Source organism: Sus scrofa, chromosome 1 (genome assembly GCF_000003025.6).
Source record: "Sus scrofa isolate TJ Tabasco breed Duroc chromosome 1, Sscrofa11.1, whole genome shotgun sequence".
Lineage (NCBI taxonomy): Eukaryota > Metazoa > Chordata > Mammalia > Artiodactyla > Suidae > Sus > Sus scrofa.
Window position 1 is genome coordinate 21,912,318 of NC_010443.5, and position 19,754 is coordinate 21,932,071.

At 39.8% G+C, this 19,754-nt stretch overlaps 1 protein-coding gene across 6 annotated transcripts in view; it reads right to left on the bottom strand.

Moving 5' to 3' along the window:
• Positions 920-19,754, bottom strand: part of AIG1 (androgen induced 1) — a 251,842-nt gene continuing 233,007 nt past the window's right edge. For 2 of the 6 annotated variants that reach the window (XM_021072467.1, XM_021072446.1), the window contains 3 exons: positions 8,468-8,631; positions 7,836-7,853; positions 920-1,619 (listed from right to left, as the gene is read on the bottom strand). In XM_021072467.1, coding sequence (XP_020928126.1) covers positions 1,592-1,619; positions 7,836-7,853; positions 8,468-8,631 — 210 coding nt within the window. In that variant the 3' untranslated portion in view covers positions 920-1,591. Of the gene's footprint in view, positions 1,620-7,794; positions 7,854-8,467; positions 8,632-19,754 lie in introns of all 6 variants that reach the window. The other 4 variants (XM_021072459.1, XM_021072454.1, XM_021072473.1 and 1 more) reach the window with 2 other exon arrangements.

Consider the following 19,754-nt stretch of genomic DNA (forward strand, 5'->3'; position numbering starts at 1 on the left):
TACTTGAAAGTTTTCAAGAACTTGCTCATAAAATACCCTGGACACAACTCCATTTTTGGAAATAGTTAATTGAACAGTAAAAAAACCTCTTCTATGAACATTAGTTGATTACAATTTTCTAATTCTTATTGAACCCATTTTCCTTGAAAATTGCACTTTTCATTGAGTTCTAAGAATTTGTTGCCATGGAACTATAAAAATATTTTTATAATTAAAAATTTGCTCATATTGGTGCTTATGTGCTAAGTATTTTGTGTTTCTTTTCAGTTAACATATCAGTAGTTTGCATATTTCAATGCTATTTGTATAGATGAGACACTATTAATTTATCAATTTTTTTTCTGCTTTAATTTCTGTTTTTGTTTTGTTTTGTTTTGGTTTTTTTTGGTCTTTTTAGGCTGCACCCGAGGCATATGGAGGTTCCCAGGCGAGGGGTCTAATTGGAGCTGTAGCTGCTGGCCTACTCCAAAGCCATAGCAATGCCAGATCGGAGCTGAGTCTTTGACCCACACCACAGCTCACGGCAACACCGGATCCTTAACCCACTGAGTGAGGCCACAGATAGAACCTGCATCCTCATGGATGCTAGTCAGATTTGTTTCCTCTGAGCCACGTCAGGAACTCTTCTGTTTTTATTTTTAAACACTCTTTCCTTATATTTCTCTAATTTATTTTTATGTATTTTTTACCACCTATTTGGCATTAGTATTATTTAAAAATAATTATAGTCAAAGACTTTATAAGCTAGCTTTTTTCCCAACATAATTATTCTTTTTGAGTTTATCAAAAAGACACATATTTTTTAAATAAAAAAAAATACAAGAACCAGGCTCAATAAGACCACTTTCAACAGGTAATAGAAACAAAAAAGAAAGGAACACCAGTGTTAGGTTTTGCGAGGCACCATACAGACATCAGGTTAGGGGTTGCTTGGCTTTTATTAGATTTAGTTTGCTTGCATCTAGGAATTTTCACAAGATTAAATCATGAGATCCAAATACACTCAGGGATTTGACTAAATCAATACACTTATTACTAATTTTGCCTATTTGAGGCAACTGTGACATTATTGCAATAGGGGACATCCATCCTGTTTCCTCCAGGCTCACCCTGTGGCCCAGGTTCATTATTCCAGCTACTTGTAGGACTAAATAAATACTCGAATGCCATACTTCACAAATGTCCCTTTCGTTTTCACGTATTTCTCAACAAGAAACACCACAGGACTTTAGCTTTTCTTGATTAAATAGGATTATAATTGCAAAAATCAAACGACCAGTTTTTGCTTTGAAAACTGGAAGAAGCCAAAAGAAAAAAAGAAAAAAATGTTATTATCAATAATGAATTTGAAAAGAATTCCTTAGAACACAATTGAGGGCAAGTTATTTCGGGACTATCTGTATTCTATTCTCTTACGTATTTCTCTATAAAAGGTGTCCCTCCCCTACCTCCCCTGGGGCAGGGAGATGGAGGCGGATTCCATTGCTTTCTTTGAAGCTTCCTCTCCTGAACTACCAAGGCCCAGGGGGTAAAGAGTCTTCAATGGCGGCTCCATCCTGCTCTTCCATTTAGACTTGGATCTCATTCCAATTTAGGTTTCTCTTTCTCTTCTTCCATACCTAGAAATACAGGCAAAATACTTCATTTGAACATCAGATTAAACTGGGAGCAGGTTTGCCAAAGCTGCTTTGAGAGAACTCTCATCTCTCTACACTTCTCCCCACCCACCCTCCACACCCATCCCTTTTCTCCTAGCTAAGAGGGAAAGTCATTTACAACTTTCTCCAGAAACTTCCTCAGTGACCTCTCTCCCCACCCTTCCCCCCAAATCAGGATAGAACATCTCGGAGACACACCCAACTCTAACAGCCTCTGGGAGTGAAGGACGCAAGTCAGTTCTTGACTCATTGAGTTTGCACAGAAATCCCAACCAGACTGCTTTGTAACCAGCATCCATCAACAGGAGATGTGGAGCTGATGAGTTTCAAAGGGACTTTATTTATTTTTATTTGATTTGTGTCCCTTCCTAAGGCAAGGACTCTGGGTTTTCAAATATCAAATCTTTGTGTTTTTTTTTTTTTTTTTTTTTTAAGACTCAGAGAGAGCTTACTAGCCACAAGAACTATTTATTTCCAGACCCACATGTAATTAAACTCAAGTTCTCCCTCTCTTCAACCCAAAGCCGGTAGAACTGTTTTTCTTCCTGAGAGACTCATATGTACCAGACTGGTAAGACCGCTGCCTGTTGTCTGTAGTGAATAGTTAATGATGTTTCATTTCCCTGGAGATGAAAGTGTTTAAGTCATTCTCCTAAATTAAAGTTAAATCTGGGAAAAGCTCCCCACTTCTTTTTGTTTGTTTGTTTTGTTTTGTTTTTTTTGCTTCTACTTAAATACTTTTGTCCTAAAACCAAATTTTCAGAGCCTTTTTGCTGTAAAAACCCCAAATACTGCCTGGCAGGTTTTGTTAGTATTCTTTTATAAGTTACAAGTTCTCTGAGGACAGAGCTCTTAACTATTTTGTTCCTGATTATATTCCCAGCACCTAACAGAGTGTCTGTCTCATAGTAGGAGCTCAATTAGTCTGTATGGAATAAATGAATAAACAGTGAACACAGAGAAGACTGAACTAGTGGAAAAGCAGTAGAACAAAACATGGAGGATCATCACAATATGGCTTAAAATAGGAGACCCCCTTGCTGCCCCTTTTGCCAGCTCCTAGCATGTGGGTTTTGTGTGGTCGGGGCGGTAGCAGTGGAATGCGGGTAACATGCTCAGAACAGGTGTCCTTGGACAGTCTTTTAGGTTTGGTTTTCATGACTAAAGAACTGGCAGAGATCTGTAACACTTTTTCCAAAGTACTTCTCGGAAATCCTATTAGGGAAAACTTCAAATTAAAGAGTAAGGACGTTTGAAGGGAGGAGGAATAGGGTTGAGGGGGAGAAGGCAGGAGATGGCTTAGTTGTTGGGTAACCAAGGCAAAGGCAGAAAAACACAACACGGATTCTGTTCAAATAGCACACATGACTTGGGTCCCAGCTCTGTCCCATATTCCCTCTCCTGTGGAGAAGCTAATAACTGCTTGCTTTTCTCTTTAAAGTCTCTTTCTTCCTAAGTGTTCTCCTGCGGATGAGTTGAGCTGGCAGTAAGAGTGGAATCTTCAAAAGTGGGGGTGGAGACCAGGGGGTGTTCACCGACCCAGAAGGGAAAATGGCTCCCCACCTACTTTAGTTTGGCAGCTTTGAGGTGGAGGGAAAAAATTAGACAGCTGTAAATAATATTTGGAAGAACCAGAGGTATAATTTCCACACAACTAGAAGAAAGAAACCTGTCACAAAGCTAAGGCAGGATGTTCTTTCAGGAATGTAGAGGAAGAGCTGATTGACCCTGAGAGACTCAGTCATGTGATTCCACCGGGAGAGGGGCCCAATCAGAGGGCAGCGCTGGGGCCCTGGGGGCCTGCGGCTGATGTGTGTGAGTTTGTTGGAAAGTTGGGGGAGAAGAAAGGTGGTGGTTTCTGTCACATGGACCTGGCGCCAATCTCTTCTCCTTTTAAAAAAAAAAAAAAAAAAATTTTTTTGCCTTTTTTTTATTGGCTGCACCTGAGGCATATGGAAGTTCCTACACCCCAGCCACAGCAATGCCAGATCTGAGCCGTGTCTGTGACCTACACCATAGCCCATGGCAACACCAGAGCCTTAACCCAGGGGCTGAACCTGCATCCTCATGGATACTAGTCAGATTCTTAACCTGCTGAGCCACAACAGGACCTCCCTCCTCTTCTTTTTCCTCTTTTGCTTGTTTTCTCTTCTCTTACCCCAACCTTTCACTTTGGGCCACTTTCATTTCTGGTCATATAAAGCTTGACTTTAGTAAGACTGGTTACAACAGTTTGGCATACTGGAGTTGGAATAAATTTTTAGCTTAAACACAGACTATTTCAGCTGTTAGGGGATGAATTATGTCCCCCTCAAATTCAGAGGTTGAAGTCCTAATGCTTAGGACTTCAGAATGTGAGAGCTAAGGCCAAGGGTGTGTCTGGACAATCATTTGCTAAAGAGATCAGGCATGTGTCTCATGGATCCAATTAACCGTCTCCGCAGAAACCAGGAAGGACCTGTCGGGGATCCTCTCACCTGAGGATCATGGGAAAATTTTGTACCAGTAGAAACACTGCCAGCCTGGACTGAAAGGGACAGGATGAAATGAAGGAAGAATGACTCTGCAGGTGGTTCTGGGGCTGGCTCCTCCTTAGCTCCAGAAGGCTGCTGCCCAGTGCTGAGATGGCAGGCCATACCCCCTCTCCTGGTGAGGCCTGAGGTTATAGCATTCAGCCAAAAAGGACTATTCTCATGTCTTAAACTTGAATGGAATTTGCCCTGCTAGCTTTCAAACTTGGTTATGACTGTGACTGCACCCCTGCCTCCCTCCCCCGCCACCTTCCCTGTGATTCCCCTTTTTGGAAAGGGGATGCATATGTTATGCCTGTTCCACCACTGTGTTGTGGAAGTAGATATACTTCTGTCTGGCGTCACAGGTTCACAACTGGAGAGCAATTTTGGTTTAGGATGAATCATATCCGAGTCTTACCCATACCTGAGGTAGATGATATTTAAGATGAGATTTTAGATTTAAGAGTTGATGCTGGAAATACTTTGTGGGTTGCTGGCTATGTATTTTGTGTGATGGAAGGACATGAACTTTTGAGGGGGTGGGCAGAAGGTAGATTATAGCTGAACTGGTCTCCCCAAACCTAACCACTCATACCTCGGAATGTGATTGTGTTTGGGGGTGGGGTCTTTCCCAAGTTAAAATGAAGTCATCAGGGTTTCTCTAATCAAATACGGCTGATGTTTTATAAAAAGAGGAAATGTGGAGACAGCCTCACATACAGGGGAGAATGCCATGTGAACATGAAGACAGCCATCTGCAAGTCAAGGAGAGAATCCCGGAACAGATCCTTCTCTCACAGTCCTTAGAAGGAACCATTCCTGGAGTTCCCGTCGTGGCGCAGTGGTTAACGAATCCGACGAGGAACCATGAGGTTGCGGGTTCGGTCCCTGCCCTTGCTCAGTGGGTTAACGATCCGGCGTTGCCGTGAGCTGTGGTGTAGGTTGCAGACGCGGCTCGGATCCCGAGTTGCTGTGGCTCTGGCGTAGGCCAGTGGCTACAGCTCTGATTCAACCCCTAGCCTGGGAACCTCCATATGCCGCGGGAGTGGCCCAAGAAATAGCAACAACAACAGCAACAACAACAAAAAAGACAAAAAAAAAAAAAAAAACAAAAAAAAACAAACAAACAAAAAGAAGGAAACATTCCTGCCAAGACCCTCTGGCCTCCAGGGATGTGGGACATTAGATTTCTGTTGTTTAAGCTGATTAGTTAGTAGTCCTTTACTATAGCTGCCCTTGCAAGCCAGCATAACAGCCACAAAGCTACCTTGAGTTAACTTCATTTAAAAGGAGCAAAAGCTTCATTGTTAACTTAGCTTATTTTAGGGGCTTTTTTGTTCATAGATCATACCAGGTTGATCTATTCTGTTTTTTTTTTAATGAGCTAGATCCATGATTCTTAGTGAAGTTTCTGAGCTCTCATATGTCTGGGTTTCTGAAGTGATGTTCCAATGGTTCACCAGAAATAATACTGGATTGAATACTAGTCAGAAGGTGTTGGCTCTGCAACCACCTGTTTTGGCAGGTCACTTATTTCTAGGTCTCAACTCCCTCTTAGTGGGAAAAAAAAAAAAAGAGGTTGGTTTTGATGATTTCTAATCTAATTTTCAATTCTAAGATTCTATAATAATGTGTTTTTTTTTTTTTTTTTTTTTTTAATTTGAAGCCAATATAACCAAGGGGAGGAAGCTGAGCCATTAAAAATCCATAGGGATGGATCTAGGGAAGGGGACTCAAATGTGGTATTCCTGCTCTTTGGGGGATTTTGTTTGGGGTGTAGGAAAGGTACTCAAGATTGTAATACTGTATTTGATTGTATTTAACTCCTTTTAACACACACACACACACACACACACACACACACACACACGCACACACACACACCTGCTTTTAATCAACACTTTCAAACTCAGTTACCTATAGAGCCAGGCAGCTACTGTCAGGGAGCAAAGTGGCCAGGTGAGGAGAACTAGGGAAAATTTTAGAGCCATTTAAAGGAGGCAACTGATGCTCAATTCTAATTCCTTTTTGCCGGAAAATAACAGTGGGCTTGGTGTTGCCAGAGCTTAAGATACTTGATTAGCTAAGATATCTGGACTTTATGTGAAATCTCTGAATTTTAAAATATTGGTTCAAAACCAAAAATCCTGTATAGGTCAAACAAAACTTTCTAGCAGGTGAAATTTGGAGGAGGCCATGAGTTTGCAATCCTTATCATAAACAAAAAAGATGCCCACTTTACACAAAACATCTGCCTCTGAGGAATTAACTAGATGGTTCCGTGTAAATAAAATTAGTATCTACATCTTAAATGAGTTAACAAAATATTAACCTTAATTCACATTACTCAAGAGGATGGCACCAATTAATTGGACAGATCATTAAAAAAAAAAAAAAAAAAAAAAAAAACAGGAGTTCCCGTCATGGTGCAGTGGTTAACGAATCCGACTAGGAACCATGAGGTTGCAGGTTCAATCCCTGCCCTTGCTCAGTGGGTTAAGGATCCGGCGTTGCCATGAGCTGTGGTGTAGGTTACAGACGCAGCTCGGATCCTGTGTTGCTGTGGCTCTGGCATAGGCTGGCAGCTACAGCTCCGATTAGACCCCTAGCCTGGGAACCTCCATATGCCGTGGGAGCGGCCCAAGAAATGGCAAAAAGACAAAAAAAAACCCAAAAACCTTAGCTTCACTATTAGTTTTTAACTTGGAACTCAAGAAAGTTGCTAAAATGTAGTAGTCTATTAATCTAGCTTTCTTCTCTCTTGGTTTTTTTGCTTTTGGCTTTGTCTGAGGCATTCAACATTCCCAGGTCAGGGATTGAATCTGCACCACAGCAAAAGCAGAGCCACAGCAGTGACAATACCTGCTGAGCCACCAGGGAACTCCTCTCTTGGTTTCTAAGTCATTTTCTCTTGGTAGTTGTAGAACAATGGCCAAATGTAGGTCTGAATCAAGCTAATCAGGGGGGAAACAGGGTGTCAAAAGAACTTCCTGAATAATGTATATTAGACACATTTGATTAAATATAGTCTTTCTCCCAAGAAGCTGATAAAAGTTTATATTTTTTCTCAAAATATTTTTGTAAGTTAACTAAAGGCTTTTTATAAGTTAACTAATAAAGATGATGATTCCCATTGAACAGAGAGGAAAATGATTCAAAGATTAATTTTTAGTCCCCCAAGCTGTGGCCTGAACTGAATAAAAATATTTGACACTTTTTCTAATAGACCACTGCTGAAAATCCAGCCAGCTGCTGAGAAAGGAAACTTTCAAATTTCTCTGGGCCATTTAACACTGGTTAACACCTTGACATATACAACCTTAGAAGATATACACACAAAAAAGTCCAATTCAGTAACATGCAACAACTGTGTTTTATTTGTCTGATTAGATCAATTTCCTGGCATAGTGTCTGGCACAGAACAGGGTGCTTAATGTCTATGGAGCAGAGACCATTTACTGGTGGCATCTACAGTGTGGTGACTGTATCGGAGGCGAAGCCCAGAGCTCTCTAAAATCCTCAAACCATCTTGTCTTTGGATGTATTCTCATGCAGGGCTCAAATCACTACATATCTGTGCTGTTGCTTTCTCCACTTTCCCATTTTTATGTTATCTTACATACACTTTGGACAGGTTTTGCACAGCGTGGGTATGATTACGTGCCTTGCCCAGATGGAGGCTCTGCCATAAATAGAAACAAAAAAGAAATCGAATCATAGGTTAAGAGAGTTTTTGTAGCAATGAAGTATCACCCTTTACTGCCCCTACCTCTTTGCCACCTTCAAGATTTGACTGTGACCACCACTAGGTGAATCACAGTTGCCAGAGAGGCATTCTGTGCTACTTAGAGTTCTAGCAGAATGGTGCCAGGACCTCTCAGAAGCTACTGCACCCACACAAAGGATGACACACAAAGGTCTGGATGACTTCTAATGAGACTGGTTACATTGAACAATTTATCTATTTAATCAGGGGTCCCTTTACCTAAGGCAATATTTTGTTAGAGTAAGCATCCTAAAAAAAAAATTTTTTTTTTGGTTAACACTACATTTCTCCCTATAAAATTTTATAGACATGCTTCTTTTCTCTTAGATTTGCATGTTTTACTAGCTAATATGACAAAGTGAGTAATAAACCTTTCAGGTAACTGCCAGCAGCCCTTAAATTAATATTATAGTTATAAAAATGACACTTTATAAGAGATCCTGTGCTACAGTGGAATTTTCCTTCTTTCTCTGCACACACTCTTTTAGACAGCAATTCCTTTGTTTTATGCTCCCCTAAACAATACTTACTTCTCTGTGTGTCCCAGATATAGCTGTTCAGAACTTCTCCCAGCAGGTACAAAAAGTTCATTAGGATGGTTGTAGACCCAAAGAAGAGGATTCTGGCTCCTGGGCCAATGTGTTCCAGGAAAGGGTACACCCACATCCCAGTTACATGATGCACCCAACACACCCTGCAGTGGAATTGGAAGGGAGACAGAGACAGAAGTTATTCTCATGTCAGATTTCAAAGCTGCTGCTCTTACTAAATACAGACCCCTTACTCCAAACATTCTTCAGCAATGCCAGTCGCAGTCTGCTTCTGACACTCAGCAGCTACCAGAAACTTTGATGTTGTTTGTTTGTTTTCTTTTGTTTTTTATTCTAAAACAATTTTAGACTCTCAGGAGAATTGCAAATATGGTACCAAGAGTTCCAGTACGCCCTTTACTCTGCATCTTAACATCCTGTCTAACCATGGTACAAGTACTAAAATGGAGCAATTAACATTGGCAATACTACTTATGGAACTGCAGACTTTATTTGGAATTTCTCAGTTTTCCCACTGGTGTCCTTTATCTGGTCCAGGATCCCACATCGTATTTAGCAGTCCTGTCTCTTCAGTCTCCTCCACTCTGGCAGTTTCTCATTCTCTTCCTGTCTCTCTTGACACTGAAGGGTCTCGTCAGGTACTTAAACTGTTGTTTTTCCAAATACTGTTACACAATCTTCCTAATTCCTTCTTTATGTAATGAAACAACACAGCATTAGGCAACCACATATCATGAAACCTAGGTGAGAATATTCCAGGCTGTTGCCAAGCTGCCTTCCAGCTAGGAACCAATATGTATCCCATATGCTGACAGAACCATCTAGTAACCTCGCTGACACCTGGCTTCCCACAGCCTGATCTTTGGATCACTTTTTGTTTCTTTATCTTCCCCCGCCATGTTTTACATAACCCTTGCTTGTAATTATTCTATTTGTGTTGTAGAGATATTTTGGGCTCAGTGGGAATACTTCACTAATCTCCACCGTTTTCAAAAGTTCCCCTAGACTATTTGCTTCACTGGTTTGGTCCTGACACAACTGCTGAGAACTCTTTTCCAAAACATTCTTGGGCTCATTACTTTATCCATTGTTGGCAATTTTGAAGACTAAATAAAATACGGATAACTTCATTGCATGGGGAATAAAGATGACTTTAAACATTTTTGTGTTTTGGGGTCATCTTCCTTATCATCCATGGCTTCACTCCTCTCTAAGGAGTTTATCTGTGTCTATATTACCAATATATAAACTTCATCTAAGGCAAGAAACCTGCCTTGACCTTAGGCTCAGTGAGGGTAATATCACTGACCCCTACCACTTGAGGAAGTAAAAATTGAGTCTGGGAGGGTGGTGGTGAAATCTTACTCTTTTTGAGTATAAAGTATGTATACATACACACTACACACATACACACATATAGTATATATAAAATGTAAGCATATATAGTTTAAAGTATAAATATATGTACACATATATAAAAAACATAAAGAGATATTCAGTTTATCTGTGATATTAAAGTTCCATGGGCCCAGCAATTCCACTCCTAGGTTTGTAACTAAAAGAACTGAAAGTAGAGATACAAACAGGTATTTGCACACCAGTGTTCATAACAGCATTATTCACAATGACCGAAAGGTGGAAACACCTCGTGTCCATCAACAGATAAATGGATGAACAAAATGTTGTCTGCACATACAATGTAATATTATTCAGCCATAAAGGGGAATGAAATTTTTGTATATGCTACAACATGGATGAGTCTTAAAAACATTTTTCTAAGTGAAATAAGCCAGACACAGAAGGACAAATATTATATAATTCCATTTATATAAGATACTAGTATAAACAAATTCATAGAGACTGAAAGTATAATAAAGATTGCCAGGGGCTGGGGGGTGTGAAGAATAGAGAAATTATGTAATGGGTATAGAGTTTAAGTGATGATAATGATAATATTTTGGGTATAGATAGTGGTGATGATTAGATAACATTATGAATGTAGCCAAGGACACTGAATTGTACACTTACAAATGGTTAAAATGATATATATTATGTTATGCTGTGCATATCTTACCACAATGAAACAATTTCATGGGTGGAAATTAGAGGAAAAAATACCTAAAAAGCATCCTTGGTGGAGAGAGTCAATAATGGAAGAAAGATTGAGAAACCCTGCCTTGGAGGCCCCTAACCAGTTCAGCTTGAATAACTGTCCAAACTAAAAGATTTTTACCAAAAGAGGAAGCCAAGCTAGTCAAGGTTTTTGTTTTTTTGTTTGTTTTGTTTGTTTTTTTTAAAGATGAAGCATTTGTGAGAGTCAACAGGGATTCTGATGCATCATATTTTGTTTGTCCATATGTTAGAGGTGGTTTTATTTTCCTAATCTTGTCTTAGTGTAAGGAGGTGTTGTGAACCCATCAAATGACTTACTAATTTCTATGGCGATAATACATTCTCTCCAAAATGTAATTGTAATAGAGCTGTGATTGATTTTGCAAACCAATGTATAAAATTATAATCCCACTCACTGTAAACAGTTTCCTCAACGAGGCAAATTAGGAGCAATTCTAATTATGAATGCCTCATTATATTTTTATACTTGTTCCTGGCATTCTACTTGGAATGAAACTTTCCTGAGTAGCTTTTGATAATGTCTGATATCAGGCCTCTATTCCTCGGATGTCATTTGTAATGCACTTTTGCTTTGTATGGAATCATCTTATACTACTGAATAGATGTAACAGCCATACCCACATCCCCTCTATCTCTAGAGGACTCCTAAATTCATAAATCCAGCCTTGACGTCTCCTGATCTCCACAGTTCTATATATACCTAATTGCACACTGTACATCTCCCCTTGGAGAATGCATCTCCAAGCTAACACTTCCATGATGTCATCATTCTTGTACATCTGTCCCCTCCTTCCATCATCCAAAAGCCAACACATGTCTCCCATAGCCTTCGCTTCTCAAATCAATGACTACTACATTACCCTAGTAGTAGCTTGAGGTAGAAAATGTGGGGCCAGTTTTGACTTTTTTTCAAAACCCACATCCAATCCATCCTTAGGTCCTACGGGCTCTATTTTCCAAATATACCTTAAATATCTACCTCTCACCATTGCCACCACTACCGCCTGGACTCAAGTCATCACCAGCCCTCACTGGCACCAGTGCAGTTGCTTCCTGACTCTACTTTCCTCCTTGCTACAGTTTATTCTGTAGCCTCTTCTCAATGGACCATCTAGGTTGATCTGGACTGAAGTCAGGGCCTGCCACTACTTTGCTTAAGTATCTTTTGTGTCTCACATAGAGTAAAAGAAAGAGTCCCTGGGTGGTTCTTCAAGGCCCTGCCTAAGCTTGCTGGGCACTTCTCTGACTTTGCTCCCATTCATCACCTCTTGCTCGATCCATTGGCCACACTGGCTCCTTGGTATTCCTTGAGCACATGAAGCACTGTATTTGTTCCTGTGTCTGGAACATTCTTCTTACCCCCATTTTCCCCAGTTTCCACAGGGCTCCTTTATGTCTTTTGAGTTTTTACCCAAATACCACCTTCCATCTTAAGTCTTCTCAAGCTACTATATCTAAAAATTACCACCCCGAAACTCACCACTGTCCCTCCCTTTAGTTTTCTCCTAGCCATTTATTTTTACTTGTCTGTTGATTATCTATCCAGTGAGCACAGGAACTTTTAGCTATGAAGTTCATTGCTAGAATCTGTGTCCCTTGTAAATGTGTGACACATAGGATGCACTCAAAAATCACTCGTTGAATTGCTAATTGAATAAAGGAACATCAATGCCGGAGGCCAGCTCCGACGGCCAGGGAGTGTACATTTTCCCGAAGAAGAGGGACGGACGTCAGCTTTTGCATCGGAGACAGCCTCTTTGTCTCTTCTTTCAGGGCACTGGACTGCTCAAACTTTATTGGCAACAGTGGTTGATTATATAGACAGTTTTTCACTACAGATTACACTACAGTGTTAAAAGTACATTGGTTAACTATTACATGGTATAGCAGCTATGCATCCTGTTTTAAGACTTCTATCTTAACTAAACTTAGTGAGTACTTTGAAGAGGCCATAGACACAAGAATTTGGCATTTACAAACCTTGTTTGTAGACTGGTGCTTATCTTCAAAGCGTTATGGCAGGGAGGTAGTGTAAGTAAATATAAACCAACTTAACTAAACTAGCTATCACTTAAAAGCTTTTAAAATCAAAGACAAAACTCACAGCTAGGTTTTTTGGATAATATATGTCTAACTTTTATGAACCTCATTAAAATCCTAACTCTAAAGTTTACTATATAACTAGTTAATAGATAAACACTATGTTTTAACTAAGTTGGATTTAAATAGGGGAAAGTCCTTCAGGATGAAATTCTTACTATATTATTGTTGTAATTTTGTTAAATCACAAGTCACCACAGGAAAATAAGAATGGGAAATAAGAATAATAAGCAAATGATCAGGAAAGACTGAGGAAAACTGAATAACAAAACAACAGGAAAGACTAGTCACCTGAGAAACAATCCATGTTCTCCAGCGCAAACATGGAAATTGTTTTCCCAGGAAAGCCCCAGTTCTTCCCCATCAACATCAAAATGAGAGCTGTGTAACCTGAGGCCTGCCCTTGGCTTGTACCATGCAGGCAGGCTTTCATCCTGACCAGAGGCCCACCTTGGGCATGCACCGTTCAGGTGAGCTTTCATCCTGACCAGAAGCCCACCTTCGGCTTGTACCATTCAGGTGAGCTCCTTTCCTTGGTTAGGAACCTGCCTTCAAGTTTTTTTTGCCATCAGGTAAGGTCCTTGTTTTGAGTCCCTGCACTTTCTCGGCTCCCCGCACATCAAAAACAACAATATCTGTTTATTGAGACTCCACTGACTTTGCTCCCATTCGTCTCCTCTTGCTCGATCCATTGGCTACACTGGCTCCTTGCTATTCCTTGAGCACATGAAGCACTGTATTTGTTCCCGTGTCTGGAACATTCTTCTTATCCCCATTTCCCCCAGTTTCCACAGGGCTCCTTTGCCAATGACTTAAAAAGTAATTTAAAAAGTCTCACTCTCCTACCCTAAATCTTTAGGTCCTTTGTCAGAAAACCTTTCCTATAAAGAATCAGATAGTAACTATTCTTAGTTTTGCAGGCCACACTGTTTCTGTCACAACCCTCTGCGCTGCCACTTCAGTGTAAAGGCAGCTGTTGACTGTATGTAAACAAGTGAGCATGTTCATGTTCCAATAAAACTTTTATAGACATTGGAATTTGAGTTTCATGTAATTTTCATATGCCATGAAATATTCGTCTTCTTTAGATTTTTTTCCCAATCATTAAAAATATAAAAACCATTCTTAATGTGTGGGTCATAAAATATACAAAAAGTAAAAAATAGGTGGTGGGTGGGCTGGATTTAGCCTATTGTCTATAATTTGCTGGCCCCTAGTTAAAATAGTTTTTTGAATGGTGGCCAACAGACACATGAAAGGATGCTCAGTGTCATTAATCATCAGGGAAATGCAAGCCAAAACCATAATGAGCTATCACCTCCCACCTGTCAGAATGGCTATGGTCAAAAAGACCACAAATAACAAATGTTGGTGAGGATGTGGAGAAAAGGGAGCCCTTGTGTACCATTGGTAGGAAAGTAAGTTGGTGCAGCCACGACTAAAAACAGTATGAAGATCCCACAAAAAATTAAAAACAGAACTACCATATGATTCAGCAATCCCACTCTTGGCTATGTACCTGATGAAAATGTAAACATTAATTCTAAAAGATATATGTAGCCCAGGAATTCCCATCGTGGCTGAGTGGAAACGAATCTGACTAGCATCCATAAGGACGCAGGTTTGATCCCTGGCTTGCTTAGTGGATTAAAGACCCGGTGCTGCTATAAGCTGTGGTGTAGGTCACAGATGTGGCTTGGAATTGGCATGGCTGTGGCTGTGCATAGGCCAGTGGCTATAGCTCCTATTTGACCCCTAGCCTGGGAACCTCCATAAGCCACAGCTGTGGCCCTAAAAATACAAAAAATAAAACAAAATAAAAATAAATAAAAGATATATGTAACCCAATGTTCATAGGTATTATTTACAATAGCAGAGATAGGGAAGCATCCTAAGTGTCCATCAATAGATAGAATGGATAAAGAAGATGTGGCACATATATATATAATGGCATATTACTCAGGCATAAAAAGAATGAAATTTTGGGGAGTTCTTGTCATGGCTCAGCAGGTTAAGAAACAACTAATATCCATGAGGATGTGGGTTCAATCCCTGGCCTCACTCAGTGAGTTAAAGGATCAGGCATTGCTGTGAGCTGTGGTATAGGCCTGCGGCTGCAGCTCCAACTCAACCCCTAGCCCAGGAACTTCCACATGCTTCGGTGTGGCTGCTAAAAGAAGAAAAAAAAAATAATGAAATTTTGTTATTTGCAACAACAGAGATGGATCTGGAAGGTATTATACCTAGCGTAATAAGCTGGACAGAGAAAGACAAATAATTTATGTTTTTATTTATATGTGGAATATAAAAAAATAAAACAAAAAATGACTATAGGAGAGGGCTTGGGAGAGGGGAAGGAGATTAAGACGTATAAACTACTAGGTATAAATTAAGATATGAGGATGTAACATACAAAACAGGTAATACAGTCAATATTTTATAATAACTTTATATGGAGTATAATCTATAAAATATCAATCACTGTGTTGTACAACTGAAACTAATATAAGGTTGTAAGTCAACTATACTTCAAGAAAAAAGTAGTTCTCTTCATTTCACAAAGAATTTCCATTCAAAGCAGGTCACCAGGTCTTCCCAGCAATCCTAGATATACCACTTCATCCTATTCTACTGCCTACTCTACTGAGATAAAAATCAGAGTTTATAGAGCATAAAGACAATATGTCAACTGACAATGGAAATGTAAAATTCTCAGGTCAGGGAAGTGGATAGCTGTTCTGTGTATTTGCTCTAATATGATTTGAAATACTTTTTACTGTGTTCAACCACCTGATGAGATACAATTTCCTCCATTTCACAGATAGAGAAACTGAGACTAGATTAAAGAACTTGTCTTTAAAAACAGCAAAGCAGGAAATGAAGTGAGGGTTTTCTTTCTTTTTTTTTTTTTTTTTTTGACGTGGTCATCAAACCATCTCAGATCCAGAAGTCCTGTTGTGTGGTGGGGTTTTACCTGGATTGGTGTGAATGATGCATCCACTTGTCCTAACAGGTTGTGCTTTCACCATTTGTTTCCTTGATGTAATCAGGGCTCAATTTTCTGCACAAAAAATGACTCAGGGCCTTGCTCATCTATTTGTGGAGAGTTCTGTTTCTTGGTTGACTTTCAATTTCTATCTCATTCTAAGGCCTTCTTGTCTTAGTACCCAAACAACTCATGCTTAAGGTAATGACGCCAATTTTAATTTTAGCCTAAAAAATGGATAACCATAACGTGTGTGTGCACACACATACATGTACATACATATGCATATGCTATAGTACCGTAAAACTCTTGAGATTGCCTGTTTTATTGAATGTATCTATAATTTCATTCACTTGACTGTGCAATTAAAAATGATATTTATTAATGCCTCCTATCTGAGTACTGGGCTGCACACTAAGGATACGGAAGCATATGAGGCACAGGTGATTCCTGTCCACTTGCAGTACAGTCTAGTGAGGAATACAGCTATTCACGGAGAAATGACAGGTGTAGTCAGAGTTAAGCATAAGAATGTCATGGGTGCACAGAGATCACTATATACTTTTTTGTGAACCTTCTACTTATCATTAGGCTTTCTTTCCCTTGTATGTTCACCTTTCTTTTAAATCAGTTTTTTCTAACCTGATAAATATGCTCAAATGTTTTTCATTCAAACACAATCAAAAAGTTTCTATCAACTTCACAAATACTGCCCTGTATCTCTCCTTCTTTTTAAAGACAAGCTTCTCCAATGAGTCTACACTCATTGAATCCACATCTGTACTTTGCACTCACTCCTCCATCTACAGCAGTCTGTCTTCTTTTCCTCATACTCCACCGAAATGTACTGGCTCTTTGACAACAATTTCTGTTTTCTTTCTACCGCTTTGGCTGTTCTTCTTCTTTTCCTTTGCAAATTCACCCTTTCCTGCCCAGCCATAACATGCTGAATTTTCTTAAGAATTGGGTTTTAAACCTTCTCACATAACACATTCTCAGCTGATGAGTTCTTTCATGTCCAGGTCTGCATAAATACTACCTATACATAGTATTTCATAAATCTATGTCCTAATCTGGATCTCTCCTCTATAGAACAATTTATCAAATAGTCCTTATAACATCTCATTTTATATAATCATAAGGATACTTCCAACTCAATATAGCTATAGCCGAAGTTAAGCTTTCTTCCAGCAAACCTGGTCACCATCTGGTATTCCATTCTGCAAATGGTACTACTATTTGTTTAATTTCATAACTCAAACCTGGGGTCATCTTCGCTCCCTCCCTCTCTTTCACCACATATATTCAATGCATTATCTTGTCTTGTTAAGGTTATCTTACACATCTCTAATATGTTGATTTTCTTCCATCTCCATGACCAACATCTTAATTGTGTTATAATCATTTCTGCCTAGAGTATGGCAATAACTTCTAATTTGTCTCCACATCTACTTTTGCCTCCCTCCAATTCATCCTGACAACTGCCAGAGTGAACTTTTCAAACTAGGAATCTGAACTATGTCCCTGCTTCAAACATGTCAGTGGCCTTCCGTTGCTTTTTTTTTTTTTTTTTTTTTTTTTGGTATTTGCACGTTTTATTTTTTAAATTTTTAAAAATTTTATCTTTATGTTTTCCATTATAGTTGACTTAACAGTGTTCTGTCAATTTCTACTGTACAGCAAAGTGACCCAGTCATAAAAAAGACCCTCATTTTAAATGAATTTTAAAGGGCCCTTCATAGAGTTGGCTTCCACCTGTCTCATACCTTGGTCCTATCTCACTGGCTTTCATTTTGTTCCATGATTTCACCATGTTCCTTCTTGCCAGGTGGTTTTACACATGCTTCTCTCTCTGCCTATGATGTCGGCCACTTATCCCTTAGACTCTAAGTTTTATTTCTCCTTTATATCTTAGCTCAACTATTAATAACTAACCAGTTGTCACACAGGACAGTTTTCCCTGATCTACTAGACTAGGTTAGATTTTATATGCTCTTATAGAACAATCAATTTTTTTTTTTACTTTGCAAGCTCTTTTTTTATTATTAGTAGTTAACTTCAAGTGATACCTTTATTTGCATAATATTTCTCTCACTCTTGCATATCTAAGTTCTGTGAGGTGAGGGAGTGTCTATTTCTACCTATCACTGTATCCTTAGCACTTACCACATGCCTGTCACACAGAGAAGGAATAAATGAATAATGTAGCATTTAGGCTGTGATGGGAAGGATGAGTAAGAATTATTTGAAAAAAGGTGGGAGGCAAGAACCTTCTAGCCAAATGGGGCAGTATGTCCAAAGACAGGAAACAAGAGAGAACCCCCAGATCTTCAAGAAGAAACCATTTATATTGAAATTTAAGGACAGGGTATGAGGGGCTAGCAGGTGCCAAACTGTGGGTGGCTTTTTAAGCCATGGTGAGAATCGTGGACTCTGTCCTAATGTGGACAACAGAAGGTCTTCGAAACATGTTAAATAAATATGAAACAGATCAGATTGACCTGGAAATCCATTGTGTCAGATGTGGTAGCCACGACTGGAGTGGAGTGGTAGTAATGGGAATGAAAATTAGTTCGTAGATTTAAGAGCTATTTAGACTAGTGTCCATCAACAACTGTAGGTCATAAGCAGCGGCATACTGTATGCAGTCAGGAGAGCTGGTATCTTTAGAATGTTTGCAGGCTTGTTGGTTGGTGGCTTAAATGCAACCATGGTGGGAGCATTTATACCCCAAACTGTCAAATGCTATGCATCAGGCTCCCCTTCCCTTCCTCCAGAAAAGCTGATTTTTAAAACCAGTAAACAGTGGTTACAAGCATTTTAAAAAGGGAGAACATATAATAGAAAATATCGGGAGTTCCTGTCATGGCCCAATGGTTAATGAACCAGACTAGGATCCATGAAGATGTGGGTTTGATCCCTGGCCTTGTGCACTGGGTTAAGGATCCGGTGTTGCCGTGAGCTGTGGTGCAGGTCAAAGACGCGGCTCAGATCTGGTGTGGCTGTGGCTGTGGTGCAGGCCGGCAGCTACAGCTCCGATTGGACACCCAGCCTGGAAACTTCCATATGCTGCGGCTGTGGTTCTAAAAAAACAACAAAAAAAATTGTTTTGTGAAACTTCTATTTCACTTAAGTGTGTGTGTGTGTGTGTGTGTGTGTGTGTGTGTGTGTGTGTATACACAGGTACATGCACTCTGGCTGGGTCATGATGCAAAGGATTTTTTTTTTTTTAATTTACAGTAAAAGTACTTTCAAAGGCACTGATTTAGGAAATAGAACTTGGTGATTGACTGGATTTAGGCAATCAGGGAACTGAGATGAGTTAAGGATTAATCATAGATTCCTGGCTTGATTAACTGGGTGGAGAATGCTTCCATTTCCTGAGATAGGGAATGCTGTGAGGGAGCAGGTTTGAGGAGATGATGAGCTCAGTTTGGACACGTTGCGTTTGAGGTCTGTAAGATATCCAAGTGGAGATATCCTGAAGGTAGTTACATGGGTTTGGACTGTAGAGAAAGGACTGATGTGGCAATACAGCTGTTGGGTTCATTGGCAAAAAGGTGGTGGTGGAGGCCATCAGAAAAGATTAGAGTACAAGAAGGAAGTAGGAAGGGAACAGGTCTATAGGAGAACCCTGAGAAGAATCAAGATTGAAGGGGTAGTTCAAGGAGGATGAGACTAAAATGGAGACTGAAAAAGGTGGGTTGGAGCCCTGGAAGAAATACAGAAGTGGAGTCTTGAAGCCAATGAACAAGTGGTTCCAAAGTAGGGTAGACATTTAGCAGCACAGGATCTTTGAGAATTGAGAATAATTACAAAACCAACTTTCCACCTACAAAATGAAAGCCAGAAATTTTTTAGATTCCAAGTGGTAGGTGTATCATTCAAATCTACTTTGGACATTGACTGGGTATAACTGATGAACAGCAAGTAAAGAAAAACTGACCCTGTCAAGCTCAGTAACTCTCTTTGGCCACACTGCATCCTGTCACATACACCATGGGTTGTGGTCGTCACTGGAGCTCTTGAGGAGCTTCAGTGAGGAAG